The sequence below is a fragment of the Mirounga leonina genome, unplaced genomic scaffold (genome assembly GCF_011800145.1).
Source record: "Mirounga leonina isolate KUSES-001 unplaced genomic scaffold, KU_Mleo_1.0 Mir_91, whole genome shotgun sequence".
Taxonomy (NCBI): Eukaryota; Metazoa; Chordata; class Mammalia; order Carnivora; family Phocidae; genus Mirounga; species Mirounga leonina.
In genome coordinates, this window is record NW_023270839.1 from 39407969 (window position 1) to 39420797 (window position 12829).

Below are 12829 nucleotides of genomic sequence, written 5' to 3' on the forward strand. Positions count from 1 at the left end.
ATGGTAAGAGAAACTGTGGTACATCCAACTCATACAACTCAGCAATGAGAAGAAACTACTGGTGCATGCAACAACTTGGATGAATCTCAAGGGAATAATGTTGAGTGAAAAAACCAGTCTGTGAAGTTACATATTGTATGGTTCTGCTTATAGAACATTCTCGAAATGACACAATAGAGAGGGAGAGCAGATTAGTGTTTGCTGGGGGTTAGTGATAGGGACGTGGAGAGAGGAGAGAATTATAAAAAAACAACACAAGGGATCCTCGTGAGGGAACGGTTCTGTATCTTTGCTGTGCAGTGGGTACACGAACATGCACATGTGATAAAATGGCATAGAACTAAACACACACGTGTACAAACGACGACAAGTGAAGCTGGGGGGATCGGGATAAGACAGTGGATGTTATCAGAGTCATTATCCTGCTTGGGATATTTTACCAGGGTTGTTGTTGTTTTTAAGATTTATTTATTTTATTTTAGAGAGAGAGATAGGGCGAGCCTGCAGGGGAGAGGGACAGAGTGGGGAGAGAGAAGCAAACTCTGCACTGAGCATGGAGCCCAACTCGGGGCTCGATCCCAGGATCCTGAGATCATGACCTGAGCAGAAATCAAGAGTGGGATGCTTCACCTACTGCACCACCCAGGTGCCCCTGTACCAGGGTTTTGTAAGATGTTACCCCTGGGGGGAAGTGGGTAAAGGATACACCAGAGCTCTCTGCATTATTTTTTAACTGCATGTGAGCCTATAATTACCTCAAAATAAAACTTTAATTTAAGGTTCTTCTTTAAAAAAAAATTTAAGCATCCCTGGAAGGATACACATAATAGCAACAGTCAAGATTACCAGTGTCAGTGGTGGGGGGGTGGGGTGGGCAGCACCTGGGTGGTTCAGTTGGTTAAGCCTCTGCCTTTGGCTCAGGTCCTCATCCCAGGGTCCTGGGATTGAGTCCCACATCGGGGCCCCCCTGCTCAGCGGGGAGCCTGCTTCTCCCTCTGCCTGCCACTCCCGCTGCTTATTCTCTCTCTCTGACAAATAAATAAATAAATAAATAAATAAATAAATAAATAAAATCTTAAAGAAAAAAAGATTACCAGTGGGGTTTAGCAGTGGGGAATATGAGCAGATGGGTGATGGGGGTGGAAGAAGGCTTTTCACTAGGTACCTTGTGTACTTTTTGGTTCTTTTGGTTTTTATAAATAAAATGTAAAACAACTAAAAGCCATACTTGCTCTCTTTCCACTCCCCTTTCTGACCACATTCCCCCAGATGTGTTTCCAGGACGACCGAGGCTAGATCCAGTGTGTTCGCTTATTTTATCTCCATAGCCTGCTGCTTTCTTTCTGGAAAGACGGTCCTTGTAGTTCTGACAAGTTTCCAGGCTCACCTGAGTCATGCGTTTGAGCCATTTTCAGTCTCTCCCCATTCACTGGCACAGCACACCTTTTCCTGGCCGGATTTTGATTTCACAGTCGTCCAGCACTGATCTGAGGACTCTGTTGAAATTCTTAGGGTAGTTTTCCCTGGGTTTAAAAATTTTTTTCTGGATGTGTTTCAGAATCCTTTTTGGCATTTATAGAAATTTGGGTTTGGGATTACATTAAACTTGTAAATAATGTAGGAGAAAATGGTCATCTTTATACTAATTTTTCACTAGGAGCATGAAGTCTATTTCTTTGTCTTCTTTTCCATCCCTCAGTGATGTTATATGGCTTTTAGTTTGCCTTTGATATGTCCATTAACAATTATACTCTTCATAGATACTTTATAATTTTGACTGTCACGAAGAGGATATCTTTTAAAAAATATGTCATTTTGGGGCACCTGGGTGGCTCAGTCATTAAGCATCTGCCTTCGGCTCAGGTCATGATCCCAGGGTCCTGGGATCGAGCCCCGCATCAGGCTCCCTGCTCAGCAGGGAGTCCGCTTCTCCCTCTCCCACTCCCCCTGCTTGTGTTCCCTCTCTCGCTGTCTCTCTCTCTGTCAAATAAATAAAAATCTTTAAAAAATAAAATAAAATAAAAAATATGTCATTTCTTGTAGACATTCAAAACAACAATGCTATTGACTTGGGTTTTATCTTCTATATGACTTTTAATTAATTTTACTAGGGTTTTTTTTGGGGGGGGTAATAACTTTTTTAACCTGTCTAGATATACGATCACATTGCCTACAAATAATCATATAGTTTAAATCTTCTTTTCCAATATCATACACCTTTTTATTTATTTTTTAAATTTTCTGGCCCAAACTAATAGACATTGGTAGAAGACATTTTTGTTGTGTGTGTGTATTCTGTAATCTTTTTATACTCAATATATGAGGGTGTTTTTCCACCATTGATTTTATTGACTTTGTACTATTCCACTATATTTGTGTCACTGTATCACCAAGTGAGAAGGATGCTGTAGCAGTATCTCCACTTTGTCAGGTGGCCAAGGGGGTTTATGAGGGGACCATTGATGAAGGAGTCTTCCAGCCTTGAGCGAGGCCTTGGTTGTGTGTTGGACTTGTGAGGTCTCTGTTCTGGTCCCGGCTGATTCTCATTTATTCTTTTCATGCATAAACAGTAATCAGGCACCTGCCTAGGTGCTCAGGGGAGAAACTCCCAATAACACAAGGTTCTTATTAGCTACCGGGCAAGTCCCTTCTGTCTTCTGAACCTCAGTGTTCCTGTTTGTAAGATGAAAATACTAATAACACCATTCCTATATACCCTACCTAGGTTCATGTGTGGATTCAATGAGATATTAGAGAATTTTAAAGTGTTACTAGAAGGGACCTCAGGAAACATCACTTATTAGATGAAGAGTAGCAGAGAAGGGAAATGACTTGCCCACAGTCACATAGTTCCTGGGATAGCAAGGTCTCAAACTTGGGTCTCAGGCTTCCAACCACCTTGAGGATACAGAAACTCCAGGGTTTCAGCCTTCGGGGTTATAGATTCCTCGAGCCACCCATGTCCTCTGAAGAGCAAGAAGGGCCAAACTTGGGGCACCTGGGTGGCTCAGTCAGTTAAGTGTCTAACTGACACTTAAATCATGACCCGAAGGCAGAAGGCTCGGGTCATGACCCCAGGGTCCTGGGATCGAGCCCCGCATCACGCTCCCTGCTCAGCGGGGAGCCTGCTTCTCCCTCTCCCTCTGCCTGCCGCTCCCCCTGCTTGTGCTCGCTCTCTCTCTCAAATAAATAAAATCTTAAAAAAAAGAAAAGGGCCAAACCTAGAAGCACTATATCTCCATACACCTCCCTACGTCCATCCCCCAGCACCAACCTACCAACCTGTTCTGGGCAGTCCTGGGAGGGACCCAGTGAATGATCCATGTATCTCCTCCCCCAGCAGGGCGCCTCTCCTCTGCACCTGGCTGTGAAGCACCACTTCCCTGCCTTGGTCCAGCTTCTCATCAACGCCGGCAGTGACCTGGATGCCACCGACAATGTAAGTGGTTGCAGAAACCGTCTGGGCCCCAGGGAACCTCTGGGCACCCTCCCAGGCTGGCAGGGCTTGGCTGCCATCTCCTAGCATGGCTCGGAGTTGAGAAATTACTTTTTTAGTTTATAAAAAAGCTGTGTGAATATTCGTTGAAGGTAACATCATTTTACCAACCATTCCTCTATTTTGAACATTTTGGTGGTTTCCAGGTTGTTACCATGGTCCGGATAACACTGCAGTAAACATCTTCCTACATTCCACCGTTTCCTTTCATTGATTTTTCTTTTCCTTTAGGAAAATTCCCAGGACAGGGGTGAGTGGGGCAGTCTTGTGTCACAAGAAGCCTCTGAGTCCTGCAGTTGTGCTCAGTCAGGAGCCCTTTGAATTCCCCATCCCCACAATCCTCCCCTTGACCACAGAGCCCTCAGTGCCCGTACCTACAACCACGAGTGGTGGAAAGCAACTTGGCAGGATACAGCATATACCTTCAAAATGATCACTTTGCACTTTAATGCATTGAGCCTCAAGAACTACATTAAAAGCTCATGCACAAAGATATTTATTGCAGCATTGCTTATCAATCTTCAATTTGCAAATGGCCCAAATATTTAATAATAAAGAAGTGATCAGGTAGCTTATGGGCTAGACGTAGATTACTATGGAGCTGTGAAAAATGGTGTTTGTCGTAATATATGGACATGTTAGGTAGAAAAAATGGATGCAAAATGTATATATGGGAAGATCTCCTGTAAAACCAACAAATCAAAAGCACTCTACATTAATGACTAGAAGAAATATATTAGGATTGTTACAGAGGTTGACTTAGCTAGCAAGTGGTATTTTTTTCCTTTGTTCTTTCTGCTTTTTTGTTTTTACCAAGTTTTCTCTGGTATTGTGTTTATGACTAAACCCAGCTTACTCTCTTCCATAACTTTTAGATAAACTTGTTAAGGCCCAGTTAGGAGTGGACCCACCTTGGACCTGTCCTGGCTTTGAGCCTTGGGACACTTGTACATGCTTTTCTACTCCCCTGACCCCTTGGCTTCTTCCCCAGAGGCAGCAGACACCCCTCCACCTTGCTGCTGAGCACGCCAGGCAGGACATAGCGGAGATGCTCCTCATCGCGGGGGTTAACTTAAACCTGAGAGATAAGGTACCTCCCAACCAGCCTCCCTTTCAAGTTTTCATGGCTCCCTCTTTGCCAGAGACCCTACTACAAGTCTCCTGCTCTCAGACTGTTCAAGGCTTCCCAGCCTGTGTATACTAGCTCAGATGCAGCCTCCACCAGGAAGCCTTCCTGCCCCTCCATCACCTTCCCCTTCCTCCCCTCAGGTCCCTTAGGACTTGGCCTGCCCTCCTGCTGGTCTAGAACTGTGAGGTGGTTGCCTTCTGTTTCATGGTCCCTCAGACTTCGAGCTCCTTGAGTCGCCAGGTGGCCAGGGGGAGAAGGAGTCGAGGAGCGGTACATCACTGTCCCACAGCCCCCTACTTGTGGGTCAGGGGTGGGGAAGCTTCCCGGCTCTTTGTGCCTCTGGGGTGGCTACTCCCTCAGGTGGCCGGAGAGTCCAGATGACCTGAGGACTTGGAATAAGGCTAAGGAGGTCACAGGCTCATGAGGGGAAGGGGCTTGGACATGTGGCCCAGTCCTTGGGATGGTGTGTGGAAGAGTTGAGGGCAGGAATAGGCCCTGAGACTAGACCTGGGAGGGGCTCCCTGCCTTGACCTGGGCCCCAGGGCAGCCGGCCAGGTGCAAAGAGGAACTTCCTAACTCCCTGCACGTGCCTGGGGATTAAGGCCAGCCCTGTGCGGGAGGCCTGGAGCAAAGGGCCTGGGTGGGGTGGGCAGACATGACCTGATGAACCCAGTCCCCTTCTCTGGGCTCTGGTTTCATCTGAGAAGCAGGCCATGTCTTGCTATTTCACAGGTGTTGTTGAGTTATGCAGGCTGGGCTTCATACGCTCTAAGACTTCCTAAATTCTAAACAAGAGGCGGTTGCTGGAATTATTGCCTCATTCTACCTGTGCCTCCCACGCCCCTCGTCATGCCCAGAAAAACCTTTCTGCTCTCCAGTGTAGACTGCTGGAAACCGCTTTCTTGGGGGCAGGAGCGTTTGCAGCTGATGCTAGAGGCCACCCTTCTTACTTCTTCCTTGCAGCAAGGGAAAACTGCCCTGGCGGTGGCCGCTCGCAGCAACCACATCAGCCTGGTGGACATGATCATAAAGGCTGATCGCCTCTACACGTGGGAGAAGGTACTGACACCCTGCACGAGGTCTGTCCGTGTTGCAGAGGCAGTGGCCTTGGCTAGGGGTGGGGCTGGCTTTGAACCCCAGCCCTGACCAATTCAGCCCCGCCCACTTTCCAACGGGGTGATAATCCGTGCCTTACCTACCACGAGGCTTGTCTGTGAGCATCTAGAGATGAGTGAGCACCCAGCCACACTGCAGCAAGGCAGCCCGGAGTCCATGCCATTGTGGACATAGTACGGGATGCTGTTAGAGCTCCTGGTTGATGGATGCATGGGTGCATGCCTGCGTGCATGAAGAAAGAGATGGCAAGTTGGTTTCAGCTTACTGCCGTCTCCAGGTGACTGGAATTGCTGCTGGGGGTGTTGTATTCAGGCAACTTTCTGAGCCCAGAAGGAAACTGTGCTGGGATTGATTAGTGATGCTTGCTGAGGAATTGGGGAGGAAGAGAAGCAGATGTAAGGCCATACTATTCCAATCGTCAGCAAATGGGGGTCGGTGGGGAGTTTTTTGATGTCTTTGAGGTTGTTTTTATACACAGAAAATAATTTTTGCATTTACTTCAGTTTTAAAAATAATTTATTACAAATTTTAAAACCTACTTTTCCTTGGGGCACCTGGGTGGCTCAGTCGGTTAAGTGTCTGCCTTCCGCTGGGGTCACGATCCATGATCCTAGGGTCCTGGGATTGAACCCCGCATCAGGCTCCCTGCTCAGTGGGGAGTCTGCTTCTCCCTCTCCCTCTGCCCCTGCTCGTGCATGTGCTCTCTCTCTCTCTTGCTCACTCTCTTAAATAAATAAAATCTTTAAAAAAAACCACCTAGTTTTCCTTAAACTTATAAATTCATTTTATAAACCTTATCCCATTTAGACAACTGGTATTTTTTTAGGAATCTTAGGAATTTCCACTTTCAAGGAAGCCTTTTAATTAATCTTTGGACCCATGTTTGAACTATCTTAGACATTTTAAACTGAATAATTAAATTTGATAGTTTTTTTAAGCACGTTCCTTCCTTTTTTTTTTTTTTAAGAGGGAGGTGGGGGCAGAGGGAGAGGAAGAGAGAGAATCTCAAGCAGGCCACTGGGCTCGATCCCACAACCCTAAGATCATGACTTGAGCCCAAGTCAACAGTTGGACGCTTAACTGACTGAGCCACCCAGGCGCCCCGTAAATTCTTAAACTATCCTAGTAAAATCTGGTAAATTAAACCTATAAAGTGAATCTCAAATATCTTAAACATTCCAATATTGTTTGCAAACTTAGTAAGCTTCTCTGGTACCGCTCAAAAAAATCACTATTTCAAAATCAATTGATTAATTACAAATTTCAATAGGAATCATAAGATCTGCTCTTTCACGGACATGCTAGATTCGCAGAAACATTACAGCTCCTTTGCATACAACAGGTTACTCCTAAATGTAACCCGAAAATATTAATACCAAGAACTTGATGAACTGATTCATCTCTGTGCTTAATTCTAACACCTCAGACTTTAAAAGTTCTCAACGCTAAGGCAGCGGCGCAGTTAGAATCACAAACCTCCCTCCCATCCCCAGGCTAATTCAATCCAAATCTCTGGTGTACGGATCCAAGCATTGGTAGTTTTGTTTTTTATTTATTTTTTTAAAAATTTATTTATTTGACAGAGAGAAAGAGAGGGAACACAAGCGGGGGAGTGGGAGAGGGAGAAGCAGGCTTCCTGCCGAGCAGGGAGCCCGATGCGGGGCTCGATCCCAGGACCCTGGGATCATGACCTGAGCTGAAGGCAAACTCTTAACGACTGAGCCACCCAGGCGCCCCTTGTTTTTTATTTTTACTTATTTTTTAAAGATTTTATTTATTTGACAGAGAGAGAAAGAGAGAAAGCACAGGCAGAGGGAGAGGGAGAAGCAGACTCCACCCTGAGCAAGGAGCCCGATGTGGGGCTCGATCCCAGGACCCTGAGATCATGACCTGAGCCAAAGGCAGAGGCTTAACCAACTGAGCCACCGAGGTGCCTTAAAGATTCTATTTTTAAAGATTTTTTTTAAAGATTTTATTTTTTAAATTAATCTCTACACCCAATGAGGGGCTCAAACTCACACCCCCAAGATCAAGAGTCTCATGCTCTACCAACTGAGCCAGCCAGGTGCCCCAAGCATCGGTGGTTCTTAAAGCTCCCAGATGATCCCAATATACAGATGCAGCTGGGAACACTGTTGGGGAACCTCCCCAGGTGAGAGCCAGTCTCCCTGGTCATCACATCAAGGTGATCAGCCAGACACTGTTGACCAGGATGTAAGATTTGCAGCTGCGGATGCCAGAACTCACCCGAGCTTTTTTAAGACCCAGAACTCTGTATCCACATTCTTTAGAGGGGCTTACTTAGGCTTTTGTGGGTTTAACTTATGCTATCACATAATTCTTTTGTAACTTCTCATTTTATCACCTGCTTTGCATAGAAATTCTGTAATCCTGCCCTTCACTACTTGTTGGGATTCAGCAAATCTAGTTAGTGCCTGATCCTTGGCTTGACTGGTGTTAGCCAGAGCCGCTGAGTCCTTCTGCTGACACTTGCGCTGTAAGAACACAGAGAAAAGAGAGGAATTGGGAAGCCTTCCTGGAAGAGGTGGCCTGTGGGTGATCTTTGGACTGTGGCAATGGGGTTGAGGGACAGGCAGGTGAGAAAAGGCAATCTAGGTGGAGTGTGAGCTGCTGGGGTTCCGGAAGTCCAAGCAAGGCACAGAGTGAGAAACCAGAGTAGCAGACATGAAGCCCCAGGCCTGGATGCCTGCCAGAGCCCCATCCAGACTCCCAAGGGAGAGCCTGGCAGGGATTTCCCCCCAGGCGGCAGCTGCACTTTGGGGATCTGTTCCACAGGATCACCTCTGGCTCAGGGACCCCAGGGATTGCTGTGGGAAGAACTTGACCTTTAAGCAGGACCATCGGCAGGAAGGGCGGCAATTCTCCTGTGTGCTGTGGCGACTGGCCTCAAGGGACCTGCGGCCTCATGAGTGGAAGAAGCTCGCATATTGTTGGGAGTTCACTGAGGCCCACGTCCACGCCATCGAGCAGCCGTGGACAGGTACCGCCCTGCCTCTCCCCACCCCAGAGCGACCAGTGGGTGGAGAGGTGGGGCCACTGTATATTAGGCTTTCTGTGTTTCTGGGGGGAAAGCCCTGCAACCCACAGCCTGATCACAGCAAGCCACATGCCATCGGCAACATCCCACATGCCTCTCCATCCTTCCAGGCCTTTGCTCAGGCCGTGCCCTCTGCCTCTCCCTCCCCAGTGACCTGTAAACTTCACATTCTTCATGAATTAGCCCAAGCTGATACCAATCATTCACACACCAAACTAAAGGCACTCCCTATAAAAAGGAGAGGACCCTCTATTGCCACCATTATTTAGTATCTGCTTGGAAATGTTGGCCCCGTCGGTTAAGCATCTGCCTTCAGCTCAGGTCATGGTCCCAGGGTGGGATCTTGGATCGAGGCTCACATCGGGCTCCCTGCTTGCAGGGAATCTGCTTCACTCTCTCCCTCTGCCCCCCGCCCCCCATGCTTATGCTCTCTCTCTCTCCTCTCAAATAAATAAAATTAAAAAAAAAAAGGTCCCTGGTACTAAGGCAGAAAACAGAAACAGAAATAAGGACTGTAAATATTAGAAAGGAAGAGAGAGATTTATTAACTTCAGATGCTATAATCCTATACACAGGAAGTCCAGAAGAATCAACTGAAAAACTCAATAATTCAGTGAAATGGCTAAATATGATAAAATATACAGATACCATGGTATTCTTGTGTACCATCAATAGCTTTTTGAAAAGCTATTCCATTTGCAATAGTTTCTAAAAAATATGAATGGCATATGAATAAAATAAAAATTCAACTCTAAAAAAAAGACTTGGGTAGGTGGAATGACATTCTATATTCCTGGCTAGAAAAAGTGTCAGGTAGACATTGGTTTTTCCCAAACTAGTTTAAAAATTTGATTTTTTAAAAAGATTATTTATTTATTTATTTTATTTATTTTAGGGGGCGCCTGGGTGCCTCAGTCGTTAAGCGTCTGCCTTCAGCTCAGGTCATGATCCCAGGGTCCTGGGATCGAGCCCCGCATCGGGCTCTCTGCTCGGCGGGAAGCCTGCTTCTCCCTCTCCTACTCCCCCCTGCTTGTGTTCTCTCTCTTGTTGTCTCTCTGTCAAATAAATAAAATCTTCAAAAAAAAAAAAGATTTATTTTAGAGAGAGAGAACAAGTGGCAGGCAGGGTGAGAGGGAGAGAGAATCCCAAGCAGACTCCTCACTGAGCTTGGAGCCCAACGTTGGGCTCGATCCTACAACCCCAAGATCATGACCCTGAGATCATGACCTGAGCCGAAACCAAGAGTTGGATGCTTAACTGACTGAGCCACCCCAGGTGCCCCTGGTTCGGTTTTAATCAAATCAAAACAGATTTTTGAAACTTGACTAAAGGATTCTAGAGTTCACTTGAAAGAATAAAGAGGGAATGTTTAAAGATTTTATTTACTTGAGAGAGAGCGCATATGAGAGAGCACGAGAGAGACAGCATGAGCTGGGGTTGGGGGGCAGAGGGAGAGGAAGAAGCAGACTCCCCGCTGAGCAGGGAGCCTGATGCTGGACTCGATCCCAGGACCCCAGACCATGACCTGAGCTGAAGGCAGCCACTTAACTGATTGAGCCACCCAGGCACCCCAAAGGGGGACTATTTAAATGAATATTCTGCGGGGGAAAGTGAAGAGGATCTAATCCAACCAGACTCAACCTTTTATAAAGCTCAAATAATTAGCATAGAGAGATACCTGGCAGAAAAATATGTACACCAGTTAGTGGAATAGAGCAGGGACTCCAAACGTAACCTCTGTGTCAGATAAGAACTTTCAGAGAGGACAAAGGAGCACGGGTAAATTACGGGGCTGGAGGCAAGGGACAGTGAATAAATGGGCCAAATGAAACCGCTCTGCCAAGGGCAGCCCCATGAGGAAGTGCCTGCTGAGGGCCCGGAGGGGGCCAGAAAGTCAGAGGACGCAGTGGCTGGGAGAGGAGACCTACCTAGGAGTGTAGTAACAAGTTCACCCCTCCTCCCACACTGAAGATCATGGCCGTACGTTGGAATCACCTGGGAAGCCTTAACACCGCTCAGTGCGCAGGCTGCGCCCAGACCCAAGTAGGTTGGAATCTCTAGGGAGGGAATGGGACCCAGGTGTCAGTATTTTTTGGACGGCTTCCCGGGGGTTTCCAGTGAGCACTTACAGCTGAGAACCACCGGCGCAGGGGAAAGAACATGACCACTTCTGTTGTGCACTAAGCCGGTTTTCTCATCTGTAAAATAGGACCACTAGCAGGCAAGGCACAGATTATTGTGAGTAGCCAGAGATGCAGGGAATAGTCCTGTGCGACATGGGATCACAACAGTGAGTGCCAATTCTGTCTTCAGAGCAACACCAACAGGATGCATGGTGGATGCTCAGGAGAAAGCCTGGGGCAGGGGAAGTTCTAGAGTCCCCAACACAAAACCTCCACCCCAACCCCATCCGAGCCTGTCCCTTCCCTCCTCTCCCTATCTCTGGGCTGAGCTCCACAGCACCTTGGAGAAGGGCCTGGCTCTTTCCCACCTGGGCATGTGCAGGAGGTGGTGCAGGGCAGCTTAGAGCTGACTCTGCCAAGGTGGGCTCGGTTGGCTCCTTCTCTTTCTCCCCTCGTGGTCCTCAGGCACCAAGAGCTACCAGGAGCACGGCCACCGGATGCTGCTCATCTGGCTGCATGGTGTGGCCACAGCCGGTGAGAACCCCAGCAAAGCACTGTTTGAGAGCCTCGTGGCCATTGACAGGAGGGACCTAGCTGGTAAGTGTCCCCTGCTCAGGGCAGCACTGGCCCCCCTGGAATGTGACAGAGCCCCTGAAGGTCTGCTCAGACCACAATGCTGTGGTGCTGGCTCTGAACCTTCCAGGTTCCTGGTCCTAGCCTTGTCTACTGGAATTTGGGCAGAGCCCTGGGCAAACCAGTGCCTCCTGGCCCCCATTTCCCCACCTGTGCCCTGAGGGTGCTGGCCCAGGTGATCCTACAGCCTTCACAGCCACAAAGCCACTGATGCTGTTGTCTTCTCCTTGCTGGCCCTCTGTACTTTGATTCTTCTTTTTTTTTTTTTTCCTAGCTTGGAATAAGGCTGGAACAGCCTGCAGACTTCTTTTCCACAAACAGTAAGACATATGGGCTAGAACTGGCTTAATAGGAGTTGAACCAGTTCGATCTGGCAAATAAATCACATTTCTGAGGCCATCACAACCTTTTGAGTCTGTCCATTCCAAAAGCCTGGTTTGAGATTCTGAGCACCCTGTGGAACTATCAGGCAAGCGAGATAAAACGTTCAGTACGATTCCCTCATTAAAAACAAAATCAGCTCATGCTGAAAGAGGCTTAAATACTGTGACGTCCACTGGCGTGGTGCATTATGGGGCACAGGACAGGGTCTCAGGTGGTCAGCAGTAGTAATGAAGGCTCTGTGGCACTAACCGTGAAAACGTGGCTAGCATGTCCTAGAGAGGAGGAAGGCGAGCCCCTGTGTGGTGGGGAACTCACAGCTGCTGCAGGGAAGGTGGGAAAACACTCATTTCACAGGGGAGGAATCAGGGACTTTTTTCTTTTTCCAAAATGGTCTTAAATATCATTCTATCTTCTTCTAGCACAAACACTGGCAGGCAATTAAAACAAAAAACCAGCCCGGTGAGGCAGAACCACGGCAACACGAAGCAATAGGATTCTTCTCTCTTGCAGAAAGCGTCAGGAAGAAAGCAAATGCTGACCCGAGGGCCCCCAGCAGGTGCACGGCCATGTAACCAGAGGGGCCAGACCTTCAGGGGCATGGGGCCTCAGAGTGGGGGCCACTGAACAGAAGACGACCACCACTTAAGGGCTTTTTAAAAAAAAAATCGCCGGGGCGCCTGGGTGGCTCAGTTGGTTAAGCGACTGCCTTCAGCTCAGGTCATGATCCTGGAGTCCCTGGATCGAGTCCCGCATCGGGCTCCCTGCTCGGCGGGGAGTCTGCTTCTCCCACTCCCCCCTCTTGTGCTCTTTCTCTCTCTCACTCTCTCTCTCGAATAAATAAATAAAATCTTTAAAAAAAAAAAAATCGCCGTAACAGACCTCCCGCTGCT

At 47.7% G+C, this 12829-nt stretch overlaps 1 protein-coding gene across 1 annotated transcript in view; it reads left to right on the forward strand.

Moving 5' to 3' along the window:
- ANKDD1A (ankyrin repeat and death domain containing 1A) overlaps window positions 1-12581 on the forward strand; it is a 43025-nt gene extending 30444 nt beyond the window's left edge. The window contains exons 11-16 of the mRNA XM_034994617.1: window positions 3341-3439; window positions 4488-4586; window positions 5589-5684; window positions 8538-8742; window positions 11388-11519; window positions 12450-12581. Of these exons, the coding sequence (XP_034850508.1) occupies window positions 3341-3439; window positions 4488-4586; window positions 5589-5684; window positions 8538-8742; window positions 11388-11519; window positions 12450-12511 (693 nt within the window). The 3' untranslated portion in view covers window positions 12512-12581. The remainder of the gene's footprint in view (window positions 1-3340; window positions 3440-4487; window positions 4587-5588; window positions 5685-8537; window positions 8743-11387; window positions 11520-12449) is intronic.
- The last annotated feature ends 248 nt before the right edge of the window (window positions 12582-12829 follow it).